Source organism: Leuciscus leuciscus (genome assembly GCF_965113295.1).
Source record: "Leuciscus leuciscus genome assembly, chromosome: 1".
NCBI classification, from domain to species: domain Eukaryota; kingdom Metazoa; phylum Chordata; class Actinopteri; order Cypriniformes; family Leuciscidae; genus Leuciscus; species Leuciscus leuciscus.
Genome location: NC_138725.1, coordinates 57,635,750 through 57,649,288, shown reverse-complemented (window position 1 = coordinate 57,649,288; position 13,539 = coordinate 57,635,750). Strand labels below are relative to the sequence as shown.

Genomic DNA, 13,539 nt, shown 5'->3' with positions numbered 1-13,539 from the left:
ACATCGCAGAAAAAGAAAAAAAATTTTTTTCAAATATATTATAGTTATTTTAAATTGTAATAATATTTCACATCTCAATTTTTACTGTGTTTTTGATCAAATAAATGCAAGATTGGTGAACATAAGAGACTTCTTTCAAAAACATAAAAAAAATCTCACAGACCCAAAACTTTTTAACAGTAGCATAATTAGTTGAAACACTAAGTATTACATGGATTTGAACAAAATTAATATTGCTATTCATACTTTTTGCTTAATTTTTTTTTTTTTCATTTAAAGCTGCAGTCCGTAGCTTTTTTGGGTTAAAAATTATCCCAAATAAATTTTTGAGCAAGTACATAACCAGCCAGTGTTCAAAACTATCTGCTTGCCTTAGCTCGATTCAAAACGGTAAGCTTGTAATAATGTTTTTAATTCCAGTGGTACTGGTGGATTTCCGCGGGAAATTCGAGCATGTCTTTGCGTCATTACATCACATCTGCACACATAAAGAAGGAGTCTCGGCTAGTAGGCTATGAGTGTGAGGGTGTTGGAGGTGGAGATTTATAGCCTTTTCTCACAGCACTTGATATAATTAAACGCATCAATTTGATGGCGGATCCAGAAAGGTTCAAACGGCAATCAACGGTGACAGCTGGAGATTCACCCGTTGTAAAACGCAGAAGACTTCGGACTTCAGAGTGGCTACAGAAAAAAAGAGACTGCAACCGGGCCATTACGAAAACAAGGATAAATATCAGAAGGGCATTAAATGTAGTCACGCAATGCTGATGTTGTTAATATTAACAATTTGAGAACAAAGTATAATTTGCACGGTTTGACGTGATATGATAAGCGATCGTTAGATTTAATCAGCGCAATTTACTGCAATGCATTTTTTCCCTTCAACAAAAGTGGATGTTACTTGTTCTGATAACATTTTCTGGTGAAAATTCTTATGTTGGTCATACTTCCAAAAAGTAGAATCTGTGATTGCGAATGACAGTATCCACACCGGCGCGGCGACTGACAGCCGCACATTCTCCTCAAGACATTGATTAATCCGCGCTGTGCCGTGCCGAGGCACAACGCACGTAATGTTGATAGTTCCGCGAATAACTGCAATTGCAGATTTCGAACAAAGATGGCGACAAAGAGGAAAAACTACAGACTGCTAGCATCTTGCTACCTTACTCATCTTCCAAGCATTAGTAGTTCCACTGGGGAAGGGGTAGGAAACGTCGGCCCTAGAAAGCCACTGTCCTGCAGAGTTTAGCTCCAACCCTAATCAAACACACCTGAACCAACTAGTCAATGAGGCTACAGGCAGGTGAGTTTTTTTCAGGGTTGGAGATAAACTCTAGGTAAAACTAAAGGTAAACTAAGGTAATTTATTTATAAAGCACAATTAAAAACAACGGGTAGTTGACCAATGTGCTGTACAATTTGTAGAAACATACCGAGAGCGAATGTACAAAACATTTATACAGTGTAATACATATATCTAACTACTCTCACAAAGCAAACAAGCTACTAACATATCAGCAATTAGAGTTAGACAGAAAAGCCAGAGAAAATAATTTTAAATAACAAAGATAAAATAATGAAATGAAATAAAGTGTAATAAGATTTATATTCATCCCCCATCCCTTATTTGGCCTAAATGGTCTGTCATTCTTTTTTATTGTTGGTATTGTGTTACCTTCCAAGGCTAAATTTTTCAAACAGGGAAATTAGTTTGGCTGTCCTGCACAGTGACTTGCAAAATTCTTGAAACCAACTGTGATAAAATTGTGATTTTCCTGAAAAAATAAAAACTTTTTGCAATATCGCCGCCCACCCCTAATCTAAGCTTGAGCTGAAGCTGCTTCCCTCGAGCCCCTCCTCTGTTGACAGCAAACCAAATACATTTAAGCTTAATAGCCTAAATATTACATGGACATTTTATTTTTTTTTTTTTTTACAGTGCAGACTTCATGTTCTCTTTGTCCGTTTCACTTCCACAGGGCATCTCGGGAGAGTCCTGCTCTACCAGAGAAGAAGAAATCTATCATCTGGCAATTGTGAGTATTACGGCAGATTTAGACATATTGTTTTTTACTCTTAAATCAGTGTGTTAAGGAAGTGATTTCACACCATTGCCATGTCTGAATGTTAAAATAGAGTTTTGTTACTTACATATGTTATGATTTACATTTCATCTGTGTTTTCCTGTTCCTTTACCTACTTACTTTGCTCTGTGTCTCTCTCCAGCTTTGCACGTCTTTTTAGTTCATCTGCGAGCCCTCCTCCAGTGAAACGTCCGTACAACAGTGTCAACATTCACTACAAGTCTCCTTCCCCTGCTGGCTACAACCAGAGACGCTCCCAAACCATGTGCCAGATCTCCACTTCCAACTGCATACTGGAGTTCCTGCCTGAAGAGTGAGAAGAGATATGCATACCTGTCTGTGTCTTTGTCCCATATGTCCTCATGTCCTCATCCACACATCCCCACCTGTCTCTCTGTCTGTCCTCCCTCTGTGTCCTCAGTGTATTCTCTCTCTTTCTTCTGCTCAGGCAAGCTGACTCCTGCTAAATGGTGTGTGCTAATGCTGCATTTGACTGTTAGCTGTTGCACACTCACACGTTTACTAGTTAGCTTACATAAGGAAATATCATAGGAAATATCATATTGTATTTAAATAAAACTAACTTATAATAAAAACTACAGACTAACTCTAACATAACCTCTAAAAGGAAACGTTTCCTTTATTTTTTGAATAAAAGTACATTTCATTTATTTATCTAATAATTACTTTATTTAGCTTGTGGGGTTCATTTCTCAGGGAACATACATCATGATAAATGTGTATTATTTTTTAATAAAAGCATCTGCCAAACATTGTTATTATATAATTTATTAATATTTTAAATTAGCTTTTATTTTTATATTTTCAGTTTCTCAATTTTAATTTTGGTTTTTTAATTTTGGTATGTGCTTTTTTGATGTGAGTTTTTATATTTCTATTAAAGGGTATTTAGTTTTAGTAATTGTATTACTACTTCAACTTATTTTATTTCAGTTTTCGTTTAAGTTTTCATCTAATATTTATTTAAGCTTTATTTCATTTAACAAAAATATTTTTTTAATAGTTTTAGTTACAGTAAACAATTATAACACTGCTGCCAACTGAATAAATGTGAATATTTGATTAATTCATTTATTAAGTTTTAAATAACATTTTAAAACATCAGTTCACGTCAACATACATATCAGATGTTAGTCTGCTAACATTTTTTTAGTCTGCTTGCCAGTAAATTAGCATGAAATAGCATCTGCCAAATGCGAAAATGTAAGGGAAATACATCACATCATGTTTTCACATCACGCCGTGTGTCTGTGGCATTTCTTTTTTGGCCTCTGCTGGCTGGCTGGTTCTCTCGCTCTTTCGCTGACTGCTCCTCTCTCTCTCTCTCTCTCTCTTCGCCCTGTAGAATGCCCAGTAACGGTGTTGCATCTCTCCTCAGCGATTCTGCGCTCTGTACACGCAGAGAGCAGCGTCGAGAGCAGTACCGGCAGGTGCGTGAGCACATGCGCCGCAAGGACGGTCCCATGCAAACCTGTGGCTGGAGTGTCCCATCCCGATTCAAACAGGTATCTGCCCATATGTTGACCCTTCACCCCTGACCTCTGTAAGCAATTCATCTCCACACAGAGACTGGAGTGGCACTGTTTTGCAGGGAGCGCCCTCCACAAATAAAGTGAAATAAAAAGAAAATAAATATGCAAAGTGCACTTTAGATATGCACCCAGGGGGGACGTGTCTTAGTTTAGCTCCTCCCAAGATCAGGGATGGGCGTTTGATTTTATGTAGGTGATGAAATGAATGGCTTGTTGAAGATGTGCGGAAAGTTTTTTTTGTTACACCCACTAACAAAAAGTAGCTAAGTATGTAACGGTATCAGATGGTTTATCACACTGATAAAAAATATAAAAGGTGACAGGATTAAAGTGAACTTAATTTTGCAATAAATGAAAAAAATCTTATAAATCAAAAAAAAAAAAACAGATAAACAAGTCAAAAATAGTGATGAAGAACAGCATTTCACTAAAAAGAAGTCACCTTTGTTCATTTAAATAAAGCTGAAAATAAATAAAATAACATTTAAATATTAGATGTTTTATATTTTTTGATATATAAAATAAAAAATTTGATATTTATACTTTTTGGATATTTTTATAAAATTAAAATTAAAAATGTTTCTTTGGCAACTAACTAATAAAAATAAAATAAAAATACATTAAAGGTAAACAGAAATGTTTTTTAAAAAGTGACAAAAAGCACATAACAAAATGACTAAAACTTAAACTCAAATGAAAAATATTAATAAATACTATTATATAAATAATACAAAAATAACACTGAACGGTGAGTTGTTTATTTGCACTGTTATTTATTTGATCAGTGAATTGTTTATGTACATGATCCGTGCAAATTAACTGATTTACTAAAATGAATCAGGCTTCCCAATAGGATATCCTCATTATTCCTACGACCCATGACGCTTTCCGCGAATTATGGGTGTAACTTCCTTTAAGCTGTAAACAATCAGTGAAAGACTAGCTCTATGGATGCAATAATATATATATTTTTAAACTGTGTAAAATGACATTACATTATTCTACTCACCCTTCAACCATTGAACATTAAAAGGACATTTAAAAGTGTTAAAGCATCAACAAGGTACTTTCAACAGACCATGAATAACCCCAAAAGCGTGAATCTTTCCACAGCAAAATCGGACGGTTAAATTTCACTGTGGTAATCTGTATTAGGCTATATAACATACGTTGCCTTAATAAAAAATAAAAAAAATTTACTTCAGCATTGCATGATACTATTTCCTAGTTATTTCAGTCATTTTGACAGATAATAAATTGTTTTTACTCGTGAAAACAAACCGTGAGGATTTGGGGAGAAAAAAAGAGAGATTCTTCATGCATTCCAGTGAATTATAATGGCATATATCGTAAATTAAATTGGGAGAACAGACCACAAATGTGCAGTATATGTTGACCATTTTCATAATATTACAGCGGAATGCAAAAAGGAAAAAAGAAAATAATCATGAGGAAAAGAATGCAGTGACTGAAAAGAGCTCTTGCCATAGATATTCTTGTTATAACATGTCACGTTAAAATACCAAGTGTTACGTTATTCTCATGTTATTCTTAAATAAAACATGAAAGAAAACTGATCGCTCATTGAGTCAAAACTGACGGATAAGCTTTATTTGTAGGGCAACCTTATGATTTGAAATGATTCGTTTCAGTCTTTTTGAATGGAAGTTCCCCAAACCGGAAGTGCCACCCATAATTCACAACGCAGTAAGCTCGTCGGGAATAAGGTGGATAAGAGCATATACAACATAGCAATAACAACATAGCAACTTCTGTTGCCCAACATTGTTCAAGTTGGCTTTTAACTATTATAAATGGTTTAACATGTTCGTGCCTCATCATCCATCTGAACTCTTGCTAGTGGGCCTGTGACACAGGTATAAGCTCTTGCCTGCCTTTGTCAAGTTCTAAGTAAAAAAAAGAAAGAAGTAAAAACTACCACTGTCTGCTTGCTGCTGCCATTGTCTTAGTAACGGAACAGTGTTTTTTCTGGAATTATGTTCTCAGATTTTTTGTTCCATGGAACTAGTTAGCGAGTCCATGGTGTGCTGGTTTGTGGCAACAGTGTTAGGGTTGGCATGGTGACAGTGTGTTTGTTAGGGTTGCCGTGGTGACAGTGTCGCCGTGGCGCTAACTGTGATCTCCCACAGAATGGCTCCCAGGCGGACAGCACTCAAGATGCCACAGTGAAGAGGACGCAGGCAAGTCTGAGCGGCAGAGGACCAGCATGCACCTCTCCCACCCTGTCCCTTTAAACCCCGGCCCTAAACCTGACTCAGCCTCAGTCAGCAAATCATAGCGTAGACACAGCAGAAAACTGATATAGCAGAAAATGTCTTTGCTGAAGCTGAATTTATCTTTAGGAATTAAACCTCTGGTATTTCCAGCTGTCGACATGCTTTCCTGCTAACAATGCTTTGCTAACACTATCAAGTTAACACAATATTTAGTGCATTTAGACATTTGGCCAATTGTACAGTTGCTTACAACCTGCAATGACATAAATGTGCCAGACATCAGAATTTAGATGCCAGCGTTATTGCAAGACAACCTCAAATGTAAACATTTTATTTAAACTAAAAAACAAAGTACCATCTATCAAAGTGTCAAGAATATGGTAATCATTCAGCATTTGATATGTAATAGTATTTTGAAGTACCGTCGGAAACCACTTTTGTAACATGGTACTGCCAGAGTACTTTTTTTGTAAGAGTGCCTTTTTAAAGATAATAAATAAATGATTATTCTAATCCACAATATAAGCCGCGTTTAGTTGAACTCTAGTGATAACAGTTCAGAACAAATTCCAGATGTCTAAAATGTTGCAAACCTCATTTTCACATATTCACATTCCAAAATGTTATTGTACAAAGGAGTCCTAGATGAAAGTAAACTAATTCAGATTATTCTCTCAGCATTGTGTAACATGAGATCCTCCTGGTCCGTATCAAACCTTCCTCCATCTTAGAAACACCTGAATCATGATTTGCTGCTTTCTCTCTGTCTTTCAGAGGTGTTTGCTGACTGTACAGTAGATTAACTCCTGTCATTGCGCATGCATCTGCCTTGTAACCCTCTTAACAGACTTTGATCTGCTGCTCTGGTTTGCTGTTCTTGGTTTCCCCTTTCTCTGTCTGCCCTGGATAAAGGCAATCTTAACCAGGGCATGATGGGAGTATGGCATCTTTCTGCTTGTAGTGTGTAGCAGTGATCTTATTTACAAAGGCCTTGTAAACATCACCGCCTTCCTGTGTTCTCTTAGGCCAATGAGAAAGAGGATAATCGTATGAAAAACGTCCCTGTGCCAGTGTACTGCCGCCCTCTGGTGGAGAAAGACCCCAACAGGAAGGTAGAAGATGACCCGACACACGCAGGCTATTGGTCCTGAGGTTGTGAAGTTCTGAACTCAGACTCTTGTTCTTCTGACACAGCTGTGGTGTGCTGCTGGCGTGGATCTCACTGGCTGGAAGACATCCAATCAGGACGCTGCAGCTGTGAAGCCATCCAATGGCTCCGATCCCTTGACTGGTGAAGACGAAGGCGGAGACGGCAAGAGCGAGCAGAGCTCACCAGAGAAAAAGAAGGTAAATGGATTTAATAAAAACACAAGAATAAAACACATGTAATTAATGAAAAATGTCTTTTGAAGACATGGTCAAGATAATCAGAAAAATGTGGGGTCGGTAAGACTTTGAAAGAAATGCTTTTATTCAAGGAGGCATTACATTTATCAAAAGTGACAGTAAAGACATTTATAATGTTAAAAATATATATATATTTATATTTTAAATAATGGTGTTATTTTGAATTTTCAATTAATCAAAGAATCCTGAAAAAAAAGGATCACAATTTCCACAAAAGTAATAAGCAGCACAACTGTTTTTGATAAACTGATCAAATGTTAATGTATACCTTGAATGCAATGGATTAAAGCATTTGCCAAATGCAAATGTAATGTTCTCAACAATGATAATAATAATAAATGGGCACCAAATCAGGCATATTAGAATGATTTCTGAAGGATCATGTGACACTGAATACTTACTGGAGTAATGATCTGAAAATTCAGCTTTGACATCACAGGAATAAATTACATTTTAAAATATATTTAAAAAGAAAATAAATGCAGATTTGGTGAGCATAAGAGTCTCAAAACCAATACAAAATCTTACCAACCCCGAACTATTGAACAGTAGTATACACACACACACACACACACACACACACACACAGTGGGATAAAAAAGATCATTGAAAATTTCATTTCAATCAAAATTTAAACCTGGAGAAAAGCAGAAAGTTATTTTGCAGCAGAATTTAAAACAAAGAAATATTGTGATGTAAAATAAATGAAGAATAGTTACAGTTCTCCACTTTTTTATTGGTCACTAATCAAATAAGCACATTTGTGACATTGAAAGCAAAAGGGAGACAAACCAAACAATAAGGAATCCTCAAATTCAGTTAAACTGTTCAATTAATTTGTCATGCAATAATACAAATTTTAATTAACTGCATTATTTATTTACTGTTTAGTTACTTTTTAATTTCATTGTTTATTAAAGTCACAATCTCAAAATGGGTCTCAGATTTTTCACAGCTTACCCATCTTTTCAGTAGAAAATGCTAGAAGTGAATTTTAAGCATCATAAATGATGAACTGAATTAAATCTAAAGATTGGTATTTCACCCTCTTCTAGCCTAAGGAACTGCATGAAACTGACTCCATGAACAGCCGCGTGTGGATTCTGACCAGCACTCACTCGGCCAGTAAAGTGGTCATTATCGATGCAAACCAGCCCTGCTCACTAGTTGACCAGTTTAACGTGTGCAATGCCCATGTGCTGTGCATCTCCAGTGTACCAGGTTTGTGTAGTTCTGAACACAAGTAAATGCACTGTTGATTGTAACAAACACTGTTGCGGTTGAGTTAACTGTCACTTGCATTGTCCGTGTGTGTGCATGTAGCAGCCAGCGAGAGTGATTACCCAGCAGGTGAGATATTTCTGGAGCAGCAGGGTGGAGATGGGGCTTCAGAGGAGAAGGGTGGAGTGGAGGGCATGTTGGCAGGGATCACGATCGTGGGCTGTGCCACTAACTGCAGCGTAGTGCGCAGCAACTGCTCCTCTCGCACTGACACCCCCGTGCAGGACCGAAGCCAAGGTGAGCAAACTGACTGAAAATGTATGTTCTGAATCTGTGAGACTACATATTGGTCATCATATGCTTGGTGTTTAGCTCCTACAGCTCCAGTGTGTAGAAGCTTAGCTGTGTCACAGTCTGCGGAGGAAGCCACAGAAGCCATTGAGGTGTCAGAGGAGACGGGGCCAAGTGAGAACGTGGACAGCACCCTCAGATCTTTCACCGAGCATGTCTTTACTGATAACACACACAGGTACCTTACATATAGCCTACTTTTAAAACCATAGAAGCTAAGCTACTTTAGATAAAAGTGCCTTGCAAATGCATAAATAGAGATTTATGAAAGCTTTTTGCACGGACAAGTCGGACATCTTACAATTTCCTAAACCAGTCATCCCCTATTATATTTTTCTGACTGCAAAATGATGTTTTTTATTTGCTGAATACTTTAGGCAAGGGCGAAGAATTTAGTAGGGACACTAGAGACATGTTCCTGCAAATATCAAGCAACTATGGAATGGTGCCTAGCAATAATTGTCATCACACAATTAACATATTTTTGTAATTTTGGCCACATCTGAAATAGGTCACACCTTTGACATTATTAGAATTCAAACTGAATATGCCAGAAAACCCCATGTAAGCGTATTGAAAATACATGTGCACAGTTTTCTTTCAGAATCATCATTGTTCCAATTCATTTTAACCCTGTCTGTAAGTGCTCTCCATAAATTATGTATTATGTACTCTGATGCTAATGTATGAGCGATATTAACAATTGCACTGCGGACAGAGTAAACAGTCTCCATTAATAATCCTTGTCCATGGACTCCTTGTCATTATTAGTTTCCTTTCATTTTTAACATTAAGTCAATCCCTGAATTCTGGGGGGGGTTTTCAGTTTTGAATGTGCTTGTTTATATATTCTATCATGAAGTAAAGAAGACTAAATTGTAATGTTGTTGGTTCACATAGTCAAAATTGTGTAATTATTGTCGTAGCAACATACTGGCAAAAAATACTCCCTTTATGAGTTATGATAAAGTTATGATGAGTTGGCTGCCATATATATAAATTATTTTTAAAAATCTATCGGATGTCCCCACCAATATCAAAATCAAAGCTATGCCCTTGACTTTCATAAATGATGTGTTGAATTGAAATGGTCTACTCTGCCATCAGTGAGGCAGGTGTGCCAAAGGAGCAAGTGACATCAGCCCCCACAGACTCAGAAGAGGCAGGAGACGATCGGGCAGGAACAAGTGCCGCCCCAACCATGTGGCTGGGAGCCCAAAACGGCTGGTAGGCATTACATCTTCAATTGTATTTTCACATTATAAAGTCATAATTCCATTTCCAACATTATATACACCATGTAAAATACACTGTGAACTCTGTCCACAGGCTTTATGTCCACTCTGCAGTGTCCAACTGGAAGAAATGCCTCCATTCAATCAAACTCAAAGACTCTGTACTGAGTTTGGTGTAAGTAGAATCCTAATGAACTATGTACACTGCCGTTCAATTGTATTGTTTTTGAAGGAAGTCTCTTATGCTCACCAAGGCTGCATTTATTTGATCAAAAATATAGTAGAAGCAGTAATATTGTGAAATAATATTCAAATTTAAAAGAACTGTTACATCTATTTTAAGATGTCATTTATTCCTGTGATGTCAAAGCTGAATTTTCAGCATCATTACTCCAGTCTTCAGTGTCACATGATCCTTCAGAAATCAGTCTAATATAATGATTTGCTGCTCGAGAAATATTTTTTCTTATTATCAATGTTGAAAACAGCTGTGCTGCTTAATGTTTTTGCAGAAACCTGATACCTTTTTCAGAATTCTTTGATGAATAGAAAGTTCATCAGCATGTTTTTGACATAGAAATCTTTTGTAAAAGTGTAAAGGTCTATACTGTCGCTTTTGATCAATTGAATGCATCCTTACTGAATAAATGTAAAACTCTTACTGTCCCCCAAACTTTAGAACAGTACTATATATATATGTATATATACTACTGTTTACATGTTTACCAATAACAAGTATAGACCAATAACAAGTATCCCGAGGTATATGAAAAAATTCTGTAATCTTTTCTTCTGTCTTTGTCTCTTTGTGCTTCAGACATGTGAAGGGGAGAGTTTTGGTTGCATTAGCTGATGGAACACTTGCAATCTTCCACAGAGCTGAAGGTTTTCATCATGTTAAACTTATTAGAAAAAGAACTGTCATTTATTATTAAAGCAGGGTTTTGCTGTAAATATTTGTATTCATGCTCTCCATAATGTAAAACATAGATGGACAATGGGACCTATCCAACTATCATCTAATGGATCTGGGAAGACCCCACCACTCCATTCGATGCATGGCTGTGGTTCATGACAAAGTCTGGTGTGGTAACAAGAACAAGATCCATGTGATCCAGCCCAAGAGCATGCAGATTGAGGCGAGTCTCAGACAGCGAATGTTATGTCCTCATCATAACCTTTGTCTTGGGACTTTTATTTGATTGTATGTTTCTCTCTCTTTCATACAGAAATCCTTTGACGCTCACCCACGCAAGGAGAGCCAGGTGAGGCAGCTGGCATGGATTGGTGATGGTGTCTGGGTGTCAATCCGTTTGGATTCCACGCTCCGCTTATACCACGCGCTCACACACCAGCATCTACAAGACGTGGATATCGAGCCTTACGTCAGCAAGATGCTGGGTAACACTTGCATCTGTGACTTCAACACTTCTTATTTATAGGTTCTGGTTAGAGATGAGTTTAGTAGTGACATAAGATGTTTGCTGAATTGCCTCCTCTTAGCATTTAAGGCTTAGCTTGGCAAAATAATATTTATTTTATTTCTCCAGATCCTTAAAAGCAGTTCAACTGAAAGTTTACACTATAGTAAAATAACTTTATTATCATTATTTAAATGTATTGTTAATTCATTATAATGTTAATTTATTGATGGAAACATCTTGCCTAATATACATATAAAAGATCGGTAGTCACAATATAAATGTTTTACATTCTGCTGTGTTGTCTGTGATTGACAGGTACAGGAAAGTTGGGCTTCTCTTTTGTCAGGATAACTGCCCTGCTGATTGGAGGAAACCGCTTGTGGGTGGGGACTGGAAATGGTGTCATCATCTCAATCCCTTTGACTGAAAGTAAGTCTGGGGCGAGTTTGTTTGCACACACACTTCAGTGTTCACATGATTATCCTAACCTTTTCCCTTTCCATTGATCGACCAAAACATGTCCCTGTCATTGGTTTATGCTGGTTAGCTCTTCTTTGGTGGTCGACCAGCATGGTCTTCATTCTGAAGCTTGCTAGCCAATGAAGTCTTGCCGGTTAAGCTAGTAAAGAGGCTTGAATCTCACTAACTCTTCAGCTCATTAGGTTGCCAACACCCTGGGATTAACCTGCAAACTTTAATGTCATCATCCCAGATCATTAACTGCTAGGTCAACCTCCTTAATCCATTAATTACCCAACCAACCCTGTGTTGTCATCTCCTTTCTAGCTTTTCTTCTTTGTTCCTGTTTCTCTATTGTACCACTACCCTCTTTTGCTCTGTCTCATGAGTGTTGCTCTTTTGTCCTTTGTCCTTCCTTGTTCCCCTTCCCACTTCCTCCTTCCTGTAGCCGTAGTTCTTCATCGAGGGCAACTCCTCGGACTGAGGGGTAAGTGTGGAGCGTTACGACTGTCATTCTTGTAAGATCAGTTACATCACACATCTTTTGGGAACACCTTGGTCTTCTTTCATTTATTCCATCGTTCAATAAACTTTCTTTCTTTCAGTGGTTTTAGCATGTTTTGGTCATGAATGACTTATTTCTCTGTATTTATTGTTTATTTAAAATGTTGTGGTCATTTTTTTCATTATTTTCAACAGGTAAATACAGAGTCACATAAATATAAATCCACATATACATATACATATTTATCAGATAAATATATCTTTCGCAACATACATCTAATATAATTGCTAAATCAAAAATATATTCGACAGACTATAGAAATGTATATATGTCTATATATATGTATATACACCTTGGCCTTCTTTCATTACTTATTTCAATAAACAATTTTTCAGTGGTTTTATGTTTTAGTAATGAATGAAGTGCCTCTCTGTGCATTACTATCTTCATTATGTACATTTTAAGTGTTGTACTTTTTATCCATGGATATTTTTTTGCATGCTTCAGCAGATTCATTTCTTTACTTAAGCTCTGGCAGTTCCTGTGAGTTTCTGCGATTGGTCATTGCGCTTTATGATTGCTGGTTTCTGTTCTCTTGTAGCCAATAAGGTGTCACCCACATCGTCAGGGGGCGTGATCCATGTATATGCGGATGACAGTAACTCTGAGAAGAGTTGCTTCATACCATACTGTTCCATGGCCCAGGCTCAACTCTGTTTTCATGGACACCGAGATGCCGTCAAGTTCTTTGTGTCAGTGCCAGGTGAGTGTCAAATCATTAATAGTATATGCAGTGAGCTGTGTCAGTCCCAAAACATGTCGTCTTTTGTTTCCAGGCAATGTGCTGGCCACCCTGAATGGTAGCGTGTTGGACAGCCCATCGGAGTCTCAGGGGTCCTCAGCCCCAGCGGACACAGAAGCTCAGAGTCTTCAGAACGTACTGGTGCTGAGTGGAGGAGAGGGTTATATTGACTTCCGCATTGGTGAGAAGTAATTGATAAACGAAATTGGCATGTACATTGGGTCATAAAATCATAACTTATTCATTCTGTCATTC

The 13,539-nt window shown here is 37.3% G+C and overlaps 1 protein-coding gene across 11 annotated transcripts in view; it reads left to right on the top strand.

The window, feature by feature from the left end:
- The window catches only part of mapk8ip3 (mitogen-activated protein kinase 8 interacting protein 3), a 32,768-nt gene that overhangs the window by 18,175 nt on the left and 1,054 nt on the right, over nt 1-13,539 (top strand). For 5 of the 11 annotated variants that reach the window (XM_082176909.1, XM_082176911.1, XM_082176908.1 and 2 more), the window contains 18 exons: nt 1,986-2,042; nt 2,233-2,403; nt 3,457-3,616; nt 5,794-5,844; nt 6,906-6,992; nt 7,075-7,227; nt 8,343-8,508; nt 8,611-8,805; nt 8,881-9,037; nt 9,967-10,086; nt 10,189-10,269; nt 10,912-10,979; nt 11,085-11,233; nt 11,324-11,495; nt 11,834-11,947; nt 12,426-12,464; nt 13,084-13,245; nt 13,319-13,465. In XM_082176909.1, the coding sequence (XP_082033035.1) occupies nt 1,986-2,042; nt 2,233-2,403; nt 3,457-3,616; nt 5,794-5,844; nt 6,906-6,992; nt 7,075-7,227; nt 8,343-8,508; nt 8,611-8,805; nt 8,881-9,037; nt 9,967-10,086; nt 10,189-10,269; nt 10,912-10,979; nt 11,085-11,233; nt 11,324-11,495; nt 11,834-11,947; nt 12,426-12,464; nt 13,084-13,245; nt 13,319-13,465 (2,249 nt within the window). The remainder of the gene's footprint in view (nt 1-1,985; nt 2,043-2,232; nt 2,404-3,456; nt 3,617-5,793; nt 5,845-6,905; nt 6,993-7,074; nt 7,228-8,342; nt 8,509-8,610; nt 8,806-8,880; nt 9,038-9,966; nt 10,087-10,188; nt 10,270-10,911; nt 10,980-11,084; nt 11,234-11,323; nt 11,496-11,833; nt 11,948-12,425; nt 12,465-13,083; nt 13,246-13,318; nt 13,466-13,539) is intronic. The other 6 variants (XM_082176912.1, XM_082176907.1, XM_082176916.1 and 3 more) reach the window with 3 other exon arrangements.